Source organism: Ascaphus truei, chromosome 6 (assembly GCF_040206685.1).
Source record: "Ascaphus truei isolate aAscTru1 chromosome 6, aAscTru1.hap1, whole genome shotgun sequence".
In the NCBI taxonomy this organism is placed as follows: domain Eukaryota; kingdom Metazoa; phylum Chordata; class Amphibia; order Anura; family Ascaphidae; genus Ascaphus; species Ascaphus truei.
Window position 1 is genome coordinate 129,324,037 of NC_134488.1, and position 12,889 is coordinate 129,336,925.

A 12,889-nucleotide genomic window follows, 5' to 3' on the forward strand; every position below is an offset into this window, starting at 1 on the left:
GTGTGTGTGTGTGTGTGTGTGTGTGTGTGTGTGTGTGTGTGTGTGTGTGTGTGTGTGTGTGTGTGTGTGTGTGTGTGTGTGTGTGTGTGTGTGTGTGTGTGTGTAATGCAATTGATGGTCTTGTAGTATAGAATTGTATTGGCCCTAGGCTGGGAAAACATGCTTAATTTGCCAATGATTGATAAACATTTTCGTATATAATATTAATAATTGTTCTTTTTTAGCAGCATCATGGGGATCACTGGACACAGTTATCTAGTTTTATCTAGCAATGAGACAGTATTAAACTATTCCCCATGTGATGAAAAGTTCACTGCGGAGCAGCTCACGATCTTGCTACCAGTGCGTTTGGAATTGTGCTTGGTATTGATTTTCATCCCATTCATCATCACCCTTTTCTGCTATATAAACGTTGTCAAGATCCTGATGTCTCTGACCCACATACAAAGCAAGAGGAAGCAGAGAGCCATAGGTCTAGCAGTGGCCACTCTTTCCAACTTTGTCATCTGCTTTGCCCCATATAACATCTCTCACATAGTTGGGTTTGTACAGAACAGGAGCCCGGAGTGGCGGGTGGATGCTTTGCTTCTCAGCACATTCAATGCCAGTTTGGACCCAATTGTTTTTTATTTCTCCTCCTTAGCTGTTCAGAGAACTTTCTATGACTGCTTTGCAGGAATCTTGCGGAAATTGAGGACCATCTGCCCTTGTAAAAAATTCTTCACCCCTTCTTGTGAGGTTGTATTCAATGAAAAGGCTGTGGAAAGATCCTCCACCTGAGACATTGCCAGCAATACGGCAGGACCAATATACTTTATTGTCTTTCTTTTCGTAGATGTGTCTCACACAGAGCTTGAGGACCCTGCTGGGGATGCAACAACATTATGTCAACTGAAAGGAGGCAAAAGGTCCATGTAAAGTTGACATTGTGAGAGAAGAAAGTACAGTCGGTCCTATAAAATACTCTGGCCAGTTGCAAATGAAGAGTGATGCATTACTGGCACATTTCCAGCTGAAAACTGCTAGCTGCTTGATATCGCAAATGAAGTCAAGTAGACAAAGTGTTCTCTAGACAATTCCAGAGGTCACATTTAGGAGGTAGAGAGCCATAGGTCTAGCAGTGGCCTCTCTTTTCAACTTTGTCATCTGCTTTGCCCCATATAACATTGTCACAGTAGACCAGGTCTTTTAACACATTTATATTTTAGGAATCAGTCAATAGGCAAAAAACGGCAGTGAAATAATAAAATGATGTTTATTTGGATAAAGACCTCGGAAACACACCGAAACACAAAATACAGAAATATACACCTTTTCTGGGGTCTGGGGATTGTGATCTAGCCTTTCCTAGGTGCAGGGCGCCCACTTGCAAGGGCTTACCCTGATCGGGACATTGTCCCGGACGTCCTGGAACCGATTTTGGCCCGAAATCCTGACTGCGAAAACTACAACGACTTGTAGAACTTGGCCACAAAAGACGAGACTTAGGCTCTGCGAGGTAGGCTTTTCTAGCTACAAAACGAAGCCGGTTGCTTTGCTATTTCAAACAAAGCAACTTTGAAAAGCCCGCCCTAGCTTCATCGACCCAAGTCATGGGAAGGTCTGGTACGCTGACTCAGGCTTCTCCTTACATACCCTCCACTAAGCTATCTTCAGCATGGAGGAAGGAGGAGCGCCCAATCAGAGTGTGGGAATATCACCCGCCAGCCAATAGAAAGAAGGGCTCATATTTTGGCTGACGTCAGAGGAGGGGGCGTATCGAACCAGCTCGAGATGCCCCGTGGGCGGGACATATGGATTGACCAATGGGAAATGAGCCGACATTCTGCTGCTTCCCCCAGTCAATCAATTGCCACATGCTGGGCAGGCTTCACTGAGTCTGGAAAAGCAGAGGGTCCTCCCCACAGGGGGTCTCTGTTCTCCAGATTCAGTACTCCGCCCTGCCCTGTGCACGTAACACCCCGACACCCCTCAACATCCCGTCTCCCCTTTGAACTATGGACTCTATGCAGTCTTGCTGGCACTTTAACCATATGCCCTGGCTGACTGCATAGAGCCTTATAGTAAATGTAAAACACATTATAAAGTACACTTTAATACAGAATAAACGTTGGAGAACCTTATACTCATACAGGAAATGGATTGGGGATTTTTGGGCTGGAAACCCAGGAGTCTGGTGGACACTGAGTAGCCCCGGTGTAATTAACCCCACGTACAGGTAAATCATGCCTGCTTTCTTTGGAGAATTAAACGATTACTGGTAACTTTGGCCCCCGAACTCCTGCAAACAAAATAATTGTATTTCCACCCAAATATCCCACCAAAAGCTGACACACAAGAAATCTCACAGTTCTAGGGCTAAGGGAACACAAAAACAGAAAAAAGCAGGGGTCACTTTATTATTCCTGGTCCCCGGCTTATGGAGTTACCAGGGACCCCACGGTTTCAGGGGTAACCAGAGAGCTTAACCGTTATTGTATAGCCTGGTTACCCCCTCCCGTCACAAACATCTCTCTCATAGGGGCCTATGCACTAAACTCTGATAGAAAAAATCGCCATGGATTTTAAATCATTATTTTTAACAGCGTTGTTATCACTGTATGAAGAAAGTCCCTAATACCAGTGATAGCAACATTTCCAAAAATGGCGAGTAGCCAGTGACGGGAAGATCGCTCCTGTGTAAAGGGCTTACCTGGCAAGTTGTTTCTGCTGCAGAGAGAGAGCCGCCTCTCTCTGCGCAAATCTTGGCCTAACATTTCTAATTTTATTACTAGTGTATTGTAGCAGGGGGTCTCCGGAGCAGAACCACATTGATTTCAGGTCCGGGACCCCGTTTCCTGAGATATAGGCCCCGTTATGGGGTGCCGGTGTCTCCTTTGCATTTGATTCCCATGGTCACGTGACGCGGGACATTTCAACGCATAAGAGATACCGCACCCTATAACGGGGCCTGTATCTCAGGAAGCAGGGGGTCCCCAAGGCTGAAAGCAATGCGGTTCAGCTCAGGATACCCCCTGCTACAATACACTAGTAATACAAATTACATTAAAGCAGCTTTATTACCTTAGCGGATAACCGCTAAGGCAATTAAGGGGTTAACGCACAATAGCTGCTTTATTGAGGGCAGAGGGGGGTGAGTGAAGCAGGTACTTGGCCCTTCATTCACCCCCTCTGCCCTCAATAAACATTACAATATGTTTGAATCACCAATACACATCCCACCCCCTTTGCCCCCACATGCAGGGCCGTCTTAACATATGGACACGCTGGGCAGTTGCCCGGGGGCCCCACAGGATAGGGGGGCCCCACGCGCCAGACCCATGCGTAGGATTGCCAGGTGTCCGGAGGTAATACCATTTTTGTGGTGGCGGAGGGCAGGCAGTGCAGAGAGTAGTACTGAGACGGTGGCCGGGCAGGAGCACTCGTGTGTGTCTCTGTGTGCACAGGAGGCCTGAATCTCCGCCACTGGGAGCCTGGGGTATATCCTGGAATGTATGCTTACAGCGCCTCCACCTGTGCAGGGATTCCAGGCATTTAGAATGACCCCTGACAGAGGACCCACAAATAGGAAACACATACAGTGAAGTGTATATATATATATAAACTGTTTACTATATGGGCAGAAAAATAACATCACATCATATCACATCAATAACAGCAACACAGTCGTGTCACCCTTTAAACTGGCCTCACTGGACCTCAACCCACCACTATACCCAAGTGTCCCAATAGTCCTGCAACCCACCCACTAGGCATGATCAGCGCCTGTAAAGAAACCGGTACGTGGGTTAAAGTTGGTGCACTTGTAGAAATACCTGCCCGGGGCTCCTGCGCCCTGGTACAGCAACAACAGAAAAGGACCCGCCTGCGTCCAACGCTGAATCCGCAGCAATGGTGTCCTCTTCCAATTCAGATAATCTCACCCACACAGATAGTCTCTATCTTGAGTGACGCAGGTCTGATCCCAGACCACACTTGTCACATTGCTCCCTCCTTGTCAGAGCACACAGCACTGCAGCTGTCTCCCTGACTAAGCTAACAGCAAAAAGGGCAAAGTCCCTACCTTAGAGCCTTCCCTACAGCAGCTACACATCTACTGGTGACTTGGGCCTAGCTGGGGCCTAGGGGGTAACCTGGCCTAGTGTGTAGGAGCACTTGCTCCCTACACACACACTACCTCCCTCTCCCTTATCCCAGCTCCAACTGACTCATGTGCTTAACTGTCTGCTTCCTGACTCAGCACACAACAATGTATCCAAATCCAGCATGAGAATCTGTCAGCCTTAGTGGCTGTCTGGCAGCATGTGATCTGGGTGAAAGGGCAGTCAGGAAATAGAAACATACAAAAGGAGGCACAGAATCCTCCTCAAAGATCCTCATTGGCTGCACACAGGGCTAGGAGTAAATTACAGGGTATAAATACCAGATATATCAATGTGGTTCAATTAACCATTCGGTACAGGTAAGCAATCGCTCCCAACATTGTGAGAGGACGATTGCCACTAAAAGCCATATGGCAAAAATAATAAATCATTTATTAATATAAAACTAGACACACAACATCAAGCGCACGCTCTAAACTAACTTAAAAACAATTAAAAATGTAATTGTAATGGGGGACAATCACATGTGTAGCGATCAGGAGTAGTTACCATCTAAATCATAAGTGAGTACATACAGCACACAGATGGTTAATAGAGAGCCAAGCAAGTGACTGCTGTTGAGTTAATCTCTACTCACGATGGTAGCTATAGTGTGCAGGCTATGGTGTAAGGTTAATAACACAGTATCAATAACTTGGGCTTCCAAATGCAACCAAACACTCAGATGTCCCTATAGCTCTGTTGGGAGATTTCCACACAGCCTGTCACACCGTGCTAAGGGCAGTCCCCAGAGGCTGCTGGGAGTTGTAGACCACTCTGGACCTCTTTATCATTGGGGCCGCGTGCGCGATGTATAATGGCCGCCGCTACTCTCCACCGAGCCTGCGCAACTCTGTAATGGCTGCCATATCGCCCTAACTGTGCATGCGCGACTTCTAGGGGTCCTTGCACTACGGAGCACCATCTGCAACCTGCCTCCCTCTCTATAATCGCTGCCGCATCATATCTGTGCATGCGCAACCCTCCGCGCATGTTCGGACACAACAAAGATGGCAGCGCTCTGCTTCCGTCACCACCGGGAGCCCCCGGCGACGTACTTGTCCCCGCAGCTTCCTGACAGACCGCAGGGGTCTCCGCTACTCCGCGCAGGTGAGGAGGGCCAGGGGAGACCCTGCAATACTAACATAACATACCAAAAGAGGACTGGTAAAAATGTGTTACTCCACCCCGATTTGTACATGGCAGGGGAGGCAGAGCTTAAAACATTGTCTTCAATAAAGAAATATCAAAGCATCAGACTTTAGAAATAACAAAGCCTGTTGTTCAATAGTCATTACTCAAATTATATTGCTAATAAAGCTCAATATTGACTTTTTGTTTGTAGTTTTGATAAATAGTACTGTACAGAGTTGCCTCAGTGTCAGATTTCTTATGATTTTGTGTTCATTTTATTTTCAGTTGTGTCATTTTTTTTAACCTAAAACATTGAAATCTGACACCAGTTGACAACTGTTTTTTACACCTGATGAAGGGTAAAGCAGACACTGGAAACATTGTATCTTTCCACGCTACTTAATTATCAATACAATCCTTAACTAGAGAGTTACTATATGCAGAGCATCTCCGGGGTGTGTGGCTTTCCAACATCTCTTGTTCTGTTTTGCAATGAGATGCCAACTGGCGTACCCCATCACCAGGATTAACAAGCACCTCCTGCCAAACTGGATGCTTACATACCTTTCCAAGTAACGCGTGCTTGGAAATGATTTGCACATTGATAGTTTGTAACCCAACATTATGTCATTTTTATACAAGTCATTGAAATGTGACAGTGGTTGATAACTGTTTCTTATATAAACTCAAACACGAGAAGGAGGGTGTAAATTATATTTATGTCTGTTTAGCAGCGGCATGATTGCAAAACATTAGAAAAAAAGAATCCAGTTTTTAAATAGTCACAAACAAAAACTGCCCAGAAGGAAACAGTTGGTGACATCTCACGATGGTGCAGTCAGGTGAGTATTTTACAGATGTAGCAAGATGTGGCAGAGAAAGCCATGGAACGGCCTGCCCCTGCAGCAGGGGTCAACTCAGCGGGGGGCGAGAGAGAGAGCAGCAGCTAAAATGCATTAATATAAAACCATTGGTAGAAAATACATTAACCCCTTTGATGCATGTGGCTACCAAGGTATACCACAGGCACCAAAGGGGTTAAAATGTAACTGCAAAGACTACTTACCCCTCTTGGCCTTTTAAGCAACCAGAGAAGACAAACAAGGGTTTAAGCCCCACTGCCAACCTGCCCCCCCCCTAACCACCAGTCCCGAGGGCAACTACCTCCAAAAAATCTTCCCCTCCCCTTCTCCTCCCTCCCCCCCCAACAAACCTCATCGCCTTCTCCCCTCAAGAGTAATAGCCCTATTAGCCAAATGGCTAATTTGGCTTTAGGCTATATAATGCACAATACATATAAATACAGTTAAAAACATAAAAAAACATTAAAATTAGAAAAATATTATAAAAAATATTATTACAGATCATTTTAATTATTAACCCATTGAGTGATAGTGTGGCTACCTAGGCCCTCTTTATGAGAGCCTAGGTAGCCACATTTGCTCTAAAATGCAGCCACTTATAAACCATGGACACTTACAACATCCATGATTAAGACCATCCTCCTTTTCAGTGCCATGTAGCCCCCTGGAATCAATCCTAAACTTGAGTTGAGGCCTAAGCATAAAAAAACATTAACTATATCCAAACACCCGATGACCGAAAAAATTGATTTTTTTTTACTCATTAAGAAATGTCACCAGGTTTTAAAGAATAATCCTCCTTTAGTACAGATGGTTCAGTCAAAAGGACTGAGTCATTGATTGAGCCACCTGTGCTGAAGCAGGGATATCCTTAAAACTTGACCTGTTGGGTGGTGTTTGTTGTTGGGGAGGAGATAAGGGGTTAGTGTTTGGGTTCTTTCCACAGGAGAGAGGTTAGACCCCCCAAGAGGGATTGGTTTGAACGTGTTAACCACGTGTTTGCCTTAGTGGTTAGATACAGCAGGGCCTCACTCATATGGCGGGTTCCATTGCTATGTCCACCAGCGATTTTCCGTCTCTCCTACCTCTACGGCGCCCCCCCCCCTTCTGTGCATGCGCTAGCTCAGCGGACCCCCTTCTGCGCATGCACGGACTCGGTGCGCATGCTCGGACATGGCGGCCCCCTTTCTCGGTACCGCCGTATTGGTGGATCGCCAAGAAGCAGGGCCCTACTGTACTTACGTAGCCAAGGGGGATATGTAGTGTCGTTTTAGTAAAATATTATCCCCTTTGTTCCTCTTAGTGGTCAGCTAGTCATGGTGGAAAGTCATAACTAACTGACAACTTGTGCTATTAAAGGGATAATGTCTAGATAAATGTGATACATGTAATGTTTTATTCCCTATTCCATGTAGGTTTAGCTTATCTTGCCTATAATGACCATTATTTACATAAAGCAAGACAGGGCTAACACCAGCCTGGGGTAGGTGATGAGAAAGCATGGTACTCTTTGGCGTTAGCCAGGTACCGATAAATATGGGGAATTGATGACTGGCATAAAAATTAGTAAAATTGCAGTATTTTCTCATCTTTCTGGCATTCCCGATATTTATATTAGCTGTTTTCAAACATATATACATATCTTAGCAGTACGAAATGGATTACTTGAATCTTACAAACAATGCATTTTGGGGCTATAATACTGCATCTTTGGCCTTAACAAACATTTATGACTTTAGGCCAACATTCCATAAATCAAGAAATGTAGGCCTAATGTTATTATCTTATACTATATTAGTGAAAGCACTGTATGTTTGCCTGCCTGCCTGCATGCATGCATGCCTGCCTGCTGGATGTCCGGTGTCCCTAGCGGCAATCTCATTGGTCCCTTGGCCCGCCCGCCCCCGCACACCTCTCATTGGCCTCACACACTCACACCACCCCCTTGGCCCGCCCCCCACACCTCTCATTGGCCCGAGGCGGAGTGACGGGCCAAAAAAATAACTAACACACACACACACACACACACACACACACACACACACACACACACACACACACACACACACACACACACACACACACCTCTCTCCCCTCTCCAAATCACCTTTTCCCCCTCCCCAGCGGCATCACCTCTTCCCCCTCCCCAGCGGCATCACCTCTTCCCCCTCCCCAGCGGCATCACCTCTTCCCCCTCCCCAGCGGCATCACCTCTTCCCCCTCCCCAGCGGCATCACCTCTTCCCCCTCCCCAGCGGCATCACCTCTTCCCCCTCCCCAGCGGCATCACCTCTTCCCCCTCCCCAGCGGCATCACCTCTTCCCCCTCCCCAGCGGCATCACCTCTCCCCCCTCCCCAGCGGCATCACCTCTCCCCGCTCCAAATCACCTCTCCCCGCTCCAAATCACCTCTCCCCCCTCCCCGCTCCAAATCACCTCGCTTCCCGCAGCTGCCACGCGGCGCGTAAGATGGCGGACCCCCTTCCTCCCTCGCGGCGCCGAGTCAGACGGTGGCGGCGCCCGGAAGTACAGGTAGGTGTCGCTCCCCACCTCCGGCGCCAAACGGAACTAAAGAAAGGGCGCATCAACTGAGGTGTGTGTGTGTGTGTGTGTGTGTGTGTGTGTGTGTGTGTGTGTGTGTGTGTGTGTGTGTGTGTCACTGTCCACTGCCCCCCCCTCCTATCCACTGCCCCCCCCCTCCTGTCCACTGCCCCCCCCTCCTGTCCACTGCCCCCCCCTCCTGTCCACTGCGTCCCCCCTCCTGTCCCCCCTCCTGTCCACTGCCCCCCCCTCCTGTCCACTGCCCCCCCCCCCTCCTGTCCACTGCCCCCCCTCCTGTCCACTGCCCCCCCCTCCTGTCCACTGCCCCCCCCTCCTGTCCACTGCCCCCCCTCCTGTCCACTGCCCCCCCCCTCCTGTCCACTGCCCCCCCCCTCCTGTCCACTGCCCCCCCTCCTGTCCACTGCCCCCCCCCTCCTGTCCACTGCGTCCCCCCTCCTGTCCACTGCGTCCCCCCTCCTGTCCCCCCTCCTGTCCACTGCCCCCCCCTCCTGTCCACTGCCCCCCCCCCCTCCTGTCCACTGCCCCCTCCCTCCTGTCCACTGCCCCCCCCCCTCCTGTCCACTGCCCCCCCCCTCCTGTCCACTGCCCCCCCCTCCTGTCCACTGCCCCCCCCCTCTGTCCACTGCCCCCCCCCTCCTGTCCACTGCCCCCCCCCCCTCCTGTCCACTTGCCCCCCCCTCCTGTCCACTGCCCCCCCCCCTCCTGTCCACTGCCCCCCCCCCCTCCTGTCCACTGCCCCCCCCCCCTCCTGTCCACTGCCCCCCCCCCCCTCCTGTCCACTGCCCCCCCCCCTCACTGTCCACTGCAGGAAATGCAGGGGGAGGAATCCATGCCTTGAGGCGCCCCCCCCCCTCCCTTGACGCCCCCCCCCTCCCTTGACGCCCCCCCCCCTCCCTTTGATGCCCCCCTCCCTTTGACGCCCCCCCCCTCCCTTTGACGCCCCCCCCCTCCTTTGACGCCCCCCCCCCCTCCCTTGACGCCCCCCCCTCTCCTTTGACGCCCCCCCCTCCTTTGAGCGCCCCCCCCCCTCCCTTTGACGCCCCCCCTCCTTTTGACGCACCCCCCCTCCCTTTGACGCGCCCCCCCCTCCCTTTGACGCCCCCCCCTCCCTTTGACGCCCCCCCCCTCCCTTTGACGCCCCCCCCTCCCTTTGACGCCCCCCCCTCCCTTTGACGCCCCCCCTCCTTTGACGCCCCCCCTCCCTTTGACGCCCCCCCCTCCCTTGACGCCCCCCCCCTCCCTTTGACGCCCCCCCCCTCCTTTGACGCCCCCCCCTCCCTTTGACGCCCCCCCCTCCCTTTGACGCCCCCCCCTCCCTTTGACGCCCCCCCCTCCCTTTGACGCCCCCCCTCCCTTTGACGCCCCCCCCCCTCCCTTTGACGCCCCCCCCCTCCCTTGACGCCCCCCCCTCCCCTTTGACGCCCCCCCCCCTCCCTTTGACGCCCCCCCCCCTCCCTTTGACGCCCCCCCCCCTCCCTTGACGCCCCCCCCTCCCTTTGACGCCCCCCCCCTCCCTTTGACGCCCCCCCCCTCCCTTTGACGCCCCCCCCCTCCCTTTGACGCCCCCCCTCCCTTGACGCCCCCCCCTCCCTTTGACCGGCCCCCCCCCTCCCTTTGACGCCCCCCCCCCCTTACCCCCCCCTGCCTTTGACGCCCCGCGCGCACACACTGACTGACTGCCGCACGCACGCACGCACACACTGACTGACGCGCACACAAAGCCTGACTGACGCACGCACACACTGACTGAGGCACACACTGACTGTGTGTGCGTCAGTCAGTCTGTGTGTGTTTGTGTTTTCTGCCTCAGACTCACTGACGCGCGAGCAAACACACAGTGACTGACGCACGACACGCTACATGAAGCTGTAAAGGAGGGAGGGAGGGGGGGGACTGGATTGATGTGAATGGGGGACAAACAGAGAGAGGGGGAGGAGCAGAGAGGAACGGGAACATTACATCCCGGGCAACAGCCGGGTCTCTCAGCTAGTACATAATAGACTTTAATCAAGAGGAATGTTGGCATTGAGCTTTAGATAAGTGCACAGTACAGGATCTGCTGTTTTGGCTTCATGATAGAATCATCTAGGTAGCAAGTTTAAGACCTGCTATCATCATTGTACAGTAACTGGACCCAGTGCTCACATTGATTTATATCTCTAGTTAAAAGGATACTAGAACAGCAGTTTGGAAGTTATTACAGGAACACCTGAGTGATCATGAATGATAAAGATTATGGAAGGCACAGTTACAGGTCACCAGCTACAAGCAAGACATAGACCAGGGAAGTCCTAAGGCTTTAGTTGAAGCCAAGAGAGGCTGGGCAAGGATAGGTAGTTGAGGGGGGTAAGGGGGTTGGAGGAGTCATAGGAGAGGAGATATTAGAGAGGGTGTGTTCCTACCTTTTCATCATCAAGACCAGTAAGAAGCCTTCCTCTCTGTTTTGAGAATTGGGTGGTTGCAAGTTTACTCATTGCAACACCGGTCCCGGTAAGTTGACTCCTTATGGGAGGTTTTAAGGTACCTCCAAATTGTTGGCTGTGGGAAGGCGGCGCTATGCCTGGTTTGGGCAGCTAGTACGGCAGTGAACTTCCAGTGGTGTTGTGTGTTTTGGACCAAGTGGCCTGGGTATCTCTCAGGCTTTAGGTTATTGTGGGCAGAGCAACTTAGATGGGTTACATTTTCTGTTTATAAGTAAAGTTGCAACCAATTTCTTCCAAGACATTGTATGATTGTTATTTATGTATTATTTATGGTCAGTTATTTGATTATTGATGTGTTATGCTATAGAACAGAACAGAAGCTACACCCAAATTCGAGGCATGGTGTAAGTCAAACAATTGTAGTATTATTCTTATCATTTAGTAACTCTATTATCATTCGCCACTAGAAAGGTACAGTATCGCAAAACCTTTTTGGAATCCTCTGGTTGAGACTATTCATATATTTCAATGTCACAGTATCTATAATTCTAGCAACTTAAGCCATTCAATTCAAGATAATAAAATTTGCCGTAAATAAAACAATTTGTGCTATGATTTGTAAGTAAAAACCAAAGATAGCCATTTTTATGGCTCAGTCATAAAGTGACTTTGTCAGTGCCTAAATTCTGCCACATAGCTCTATATACTAAGCAGCCCATTCCTAAAACCCCTTCCAGAGCCGGAAGAATCCCCTATAGCCCATCCAAGTGATCAGGTGGCTTTTGGTGCCAGAAAGTGTCTTCTGTTACAGCACTATTTAGTTAGCCTGGGCCATAGTGTTAATTTGCTGTAATTCATTTTCATGTTTCTAGAAACCTTATGTAACCCATAGACCCCCAACAGGAGGGCCTGAGTCTCCCGCGATGACATGGGAGACAACAGGACAGGTTTCTGGGTGAATGCCTTCGTTTTTTCTTCTAATGGTGCAGCGCCTCCATCTGTAGTAGGCCCCAGGGAAATGGGGTGGAATCCCTTCCGCAGAATCCCCTACCAGGGATGAGAGATTCCAGTCTCCACACATGTCTCTTTATAATTAGCAGCAGCTCTTATTTAGCTTCTCTCAGCAGCATACAATCAGGTACTGGATTATGCACAGCCAGCCGGCTGTACTCCCTCAGGATGTCCCTGCCTCCACTCTGGATCCAGGGCCATCCAGAGTGGGGCTAGCTCTTCCCTTACCCCCTAAGCAGGGTAAGAGGTATTTGGTCCACCTCACTATTAGCTCTACTCATAGGCTGCCATCTCCTCTTTTCTCTAGACATAACTTCTCAGACTAGTGTCAGACTTGACCACTTGTGTAACTAAATAGGAAGTGCACTGCTCTTTATGATATCAGCAGGCACCGCCCCTGTATCTCTTGATTGGACACAGGGTCAGGTTGACCTACCTCCACCATTCAGGTCAAGTGCTTGAAGTGGGGGAAACCCATGATAACTCCTGGCAACCTGCCCTTACCAGGGATTACTGCACAGGAGGAGGATAGAAATATAGCCCCTAATCTTACCAGGGCTACACTTACAAGAGACAACCTTAGGCCGTATCATTCTACATAACAATTAGTACAGCATATTGTGGTTGTTTTAGGGTTTTCATAGATTGCATAATCATCTTTAAAAAAATCTATGTTTCCATAAACGTTTGCCCAGGACATACAAGTTTATTTTTAAATAAGAATAGTACAGTTGTGCAGTTGTATAAATGTTTACA

General features: G+C 49.9%; 1 protein-coding gene across 1 annotated transcript; it reads left to right on the plus strand.

Moving 5' to 3' along the window:
- The first annotated feature begins 231 nt into the window (after nt 1-231).
- On the plus strand, nt 232-780 carry LOC142498165 (free fatty acid receptor 2-like). Its single transcript, XM_075606674.1, has one exon. It carries the CDS (start codon nt 232-234, stop codon nt 778-780), a length of 549 nt encoding a protein of 182 aa, XP_075462789.1.
- Nucleotides 781-12,889: the final 12,109 nt, after the last annotated feature.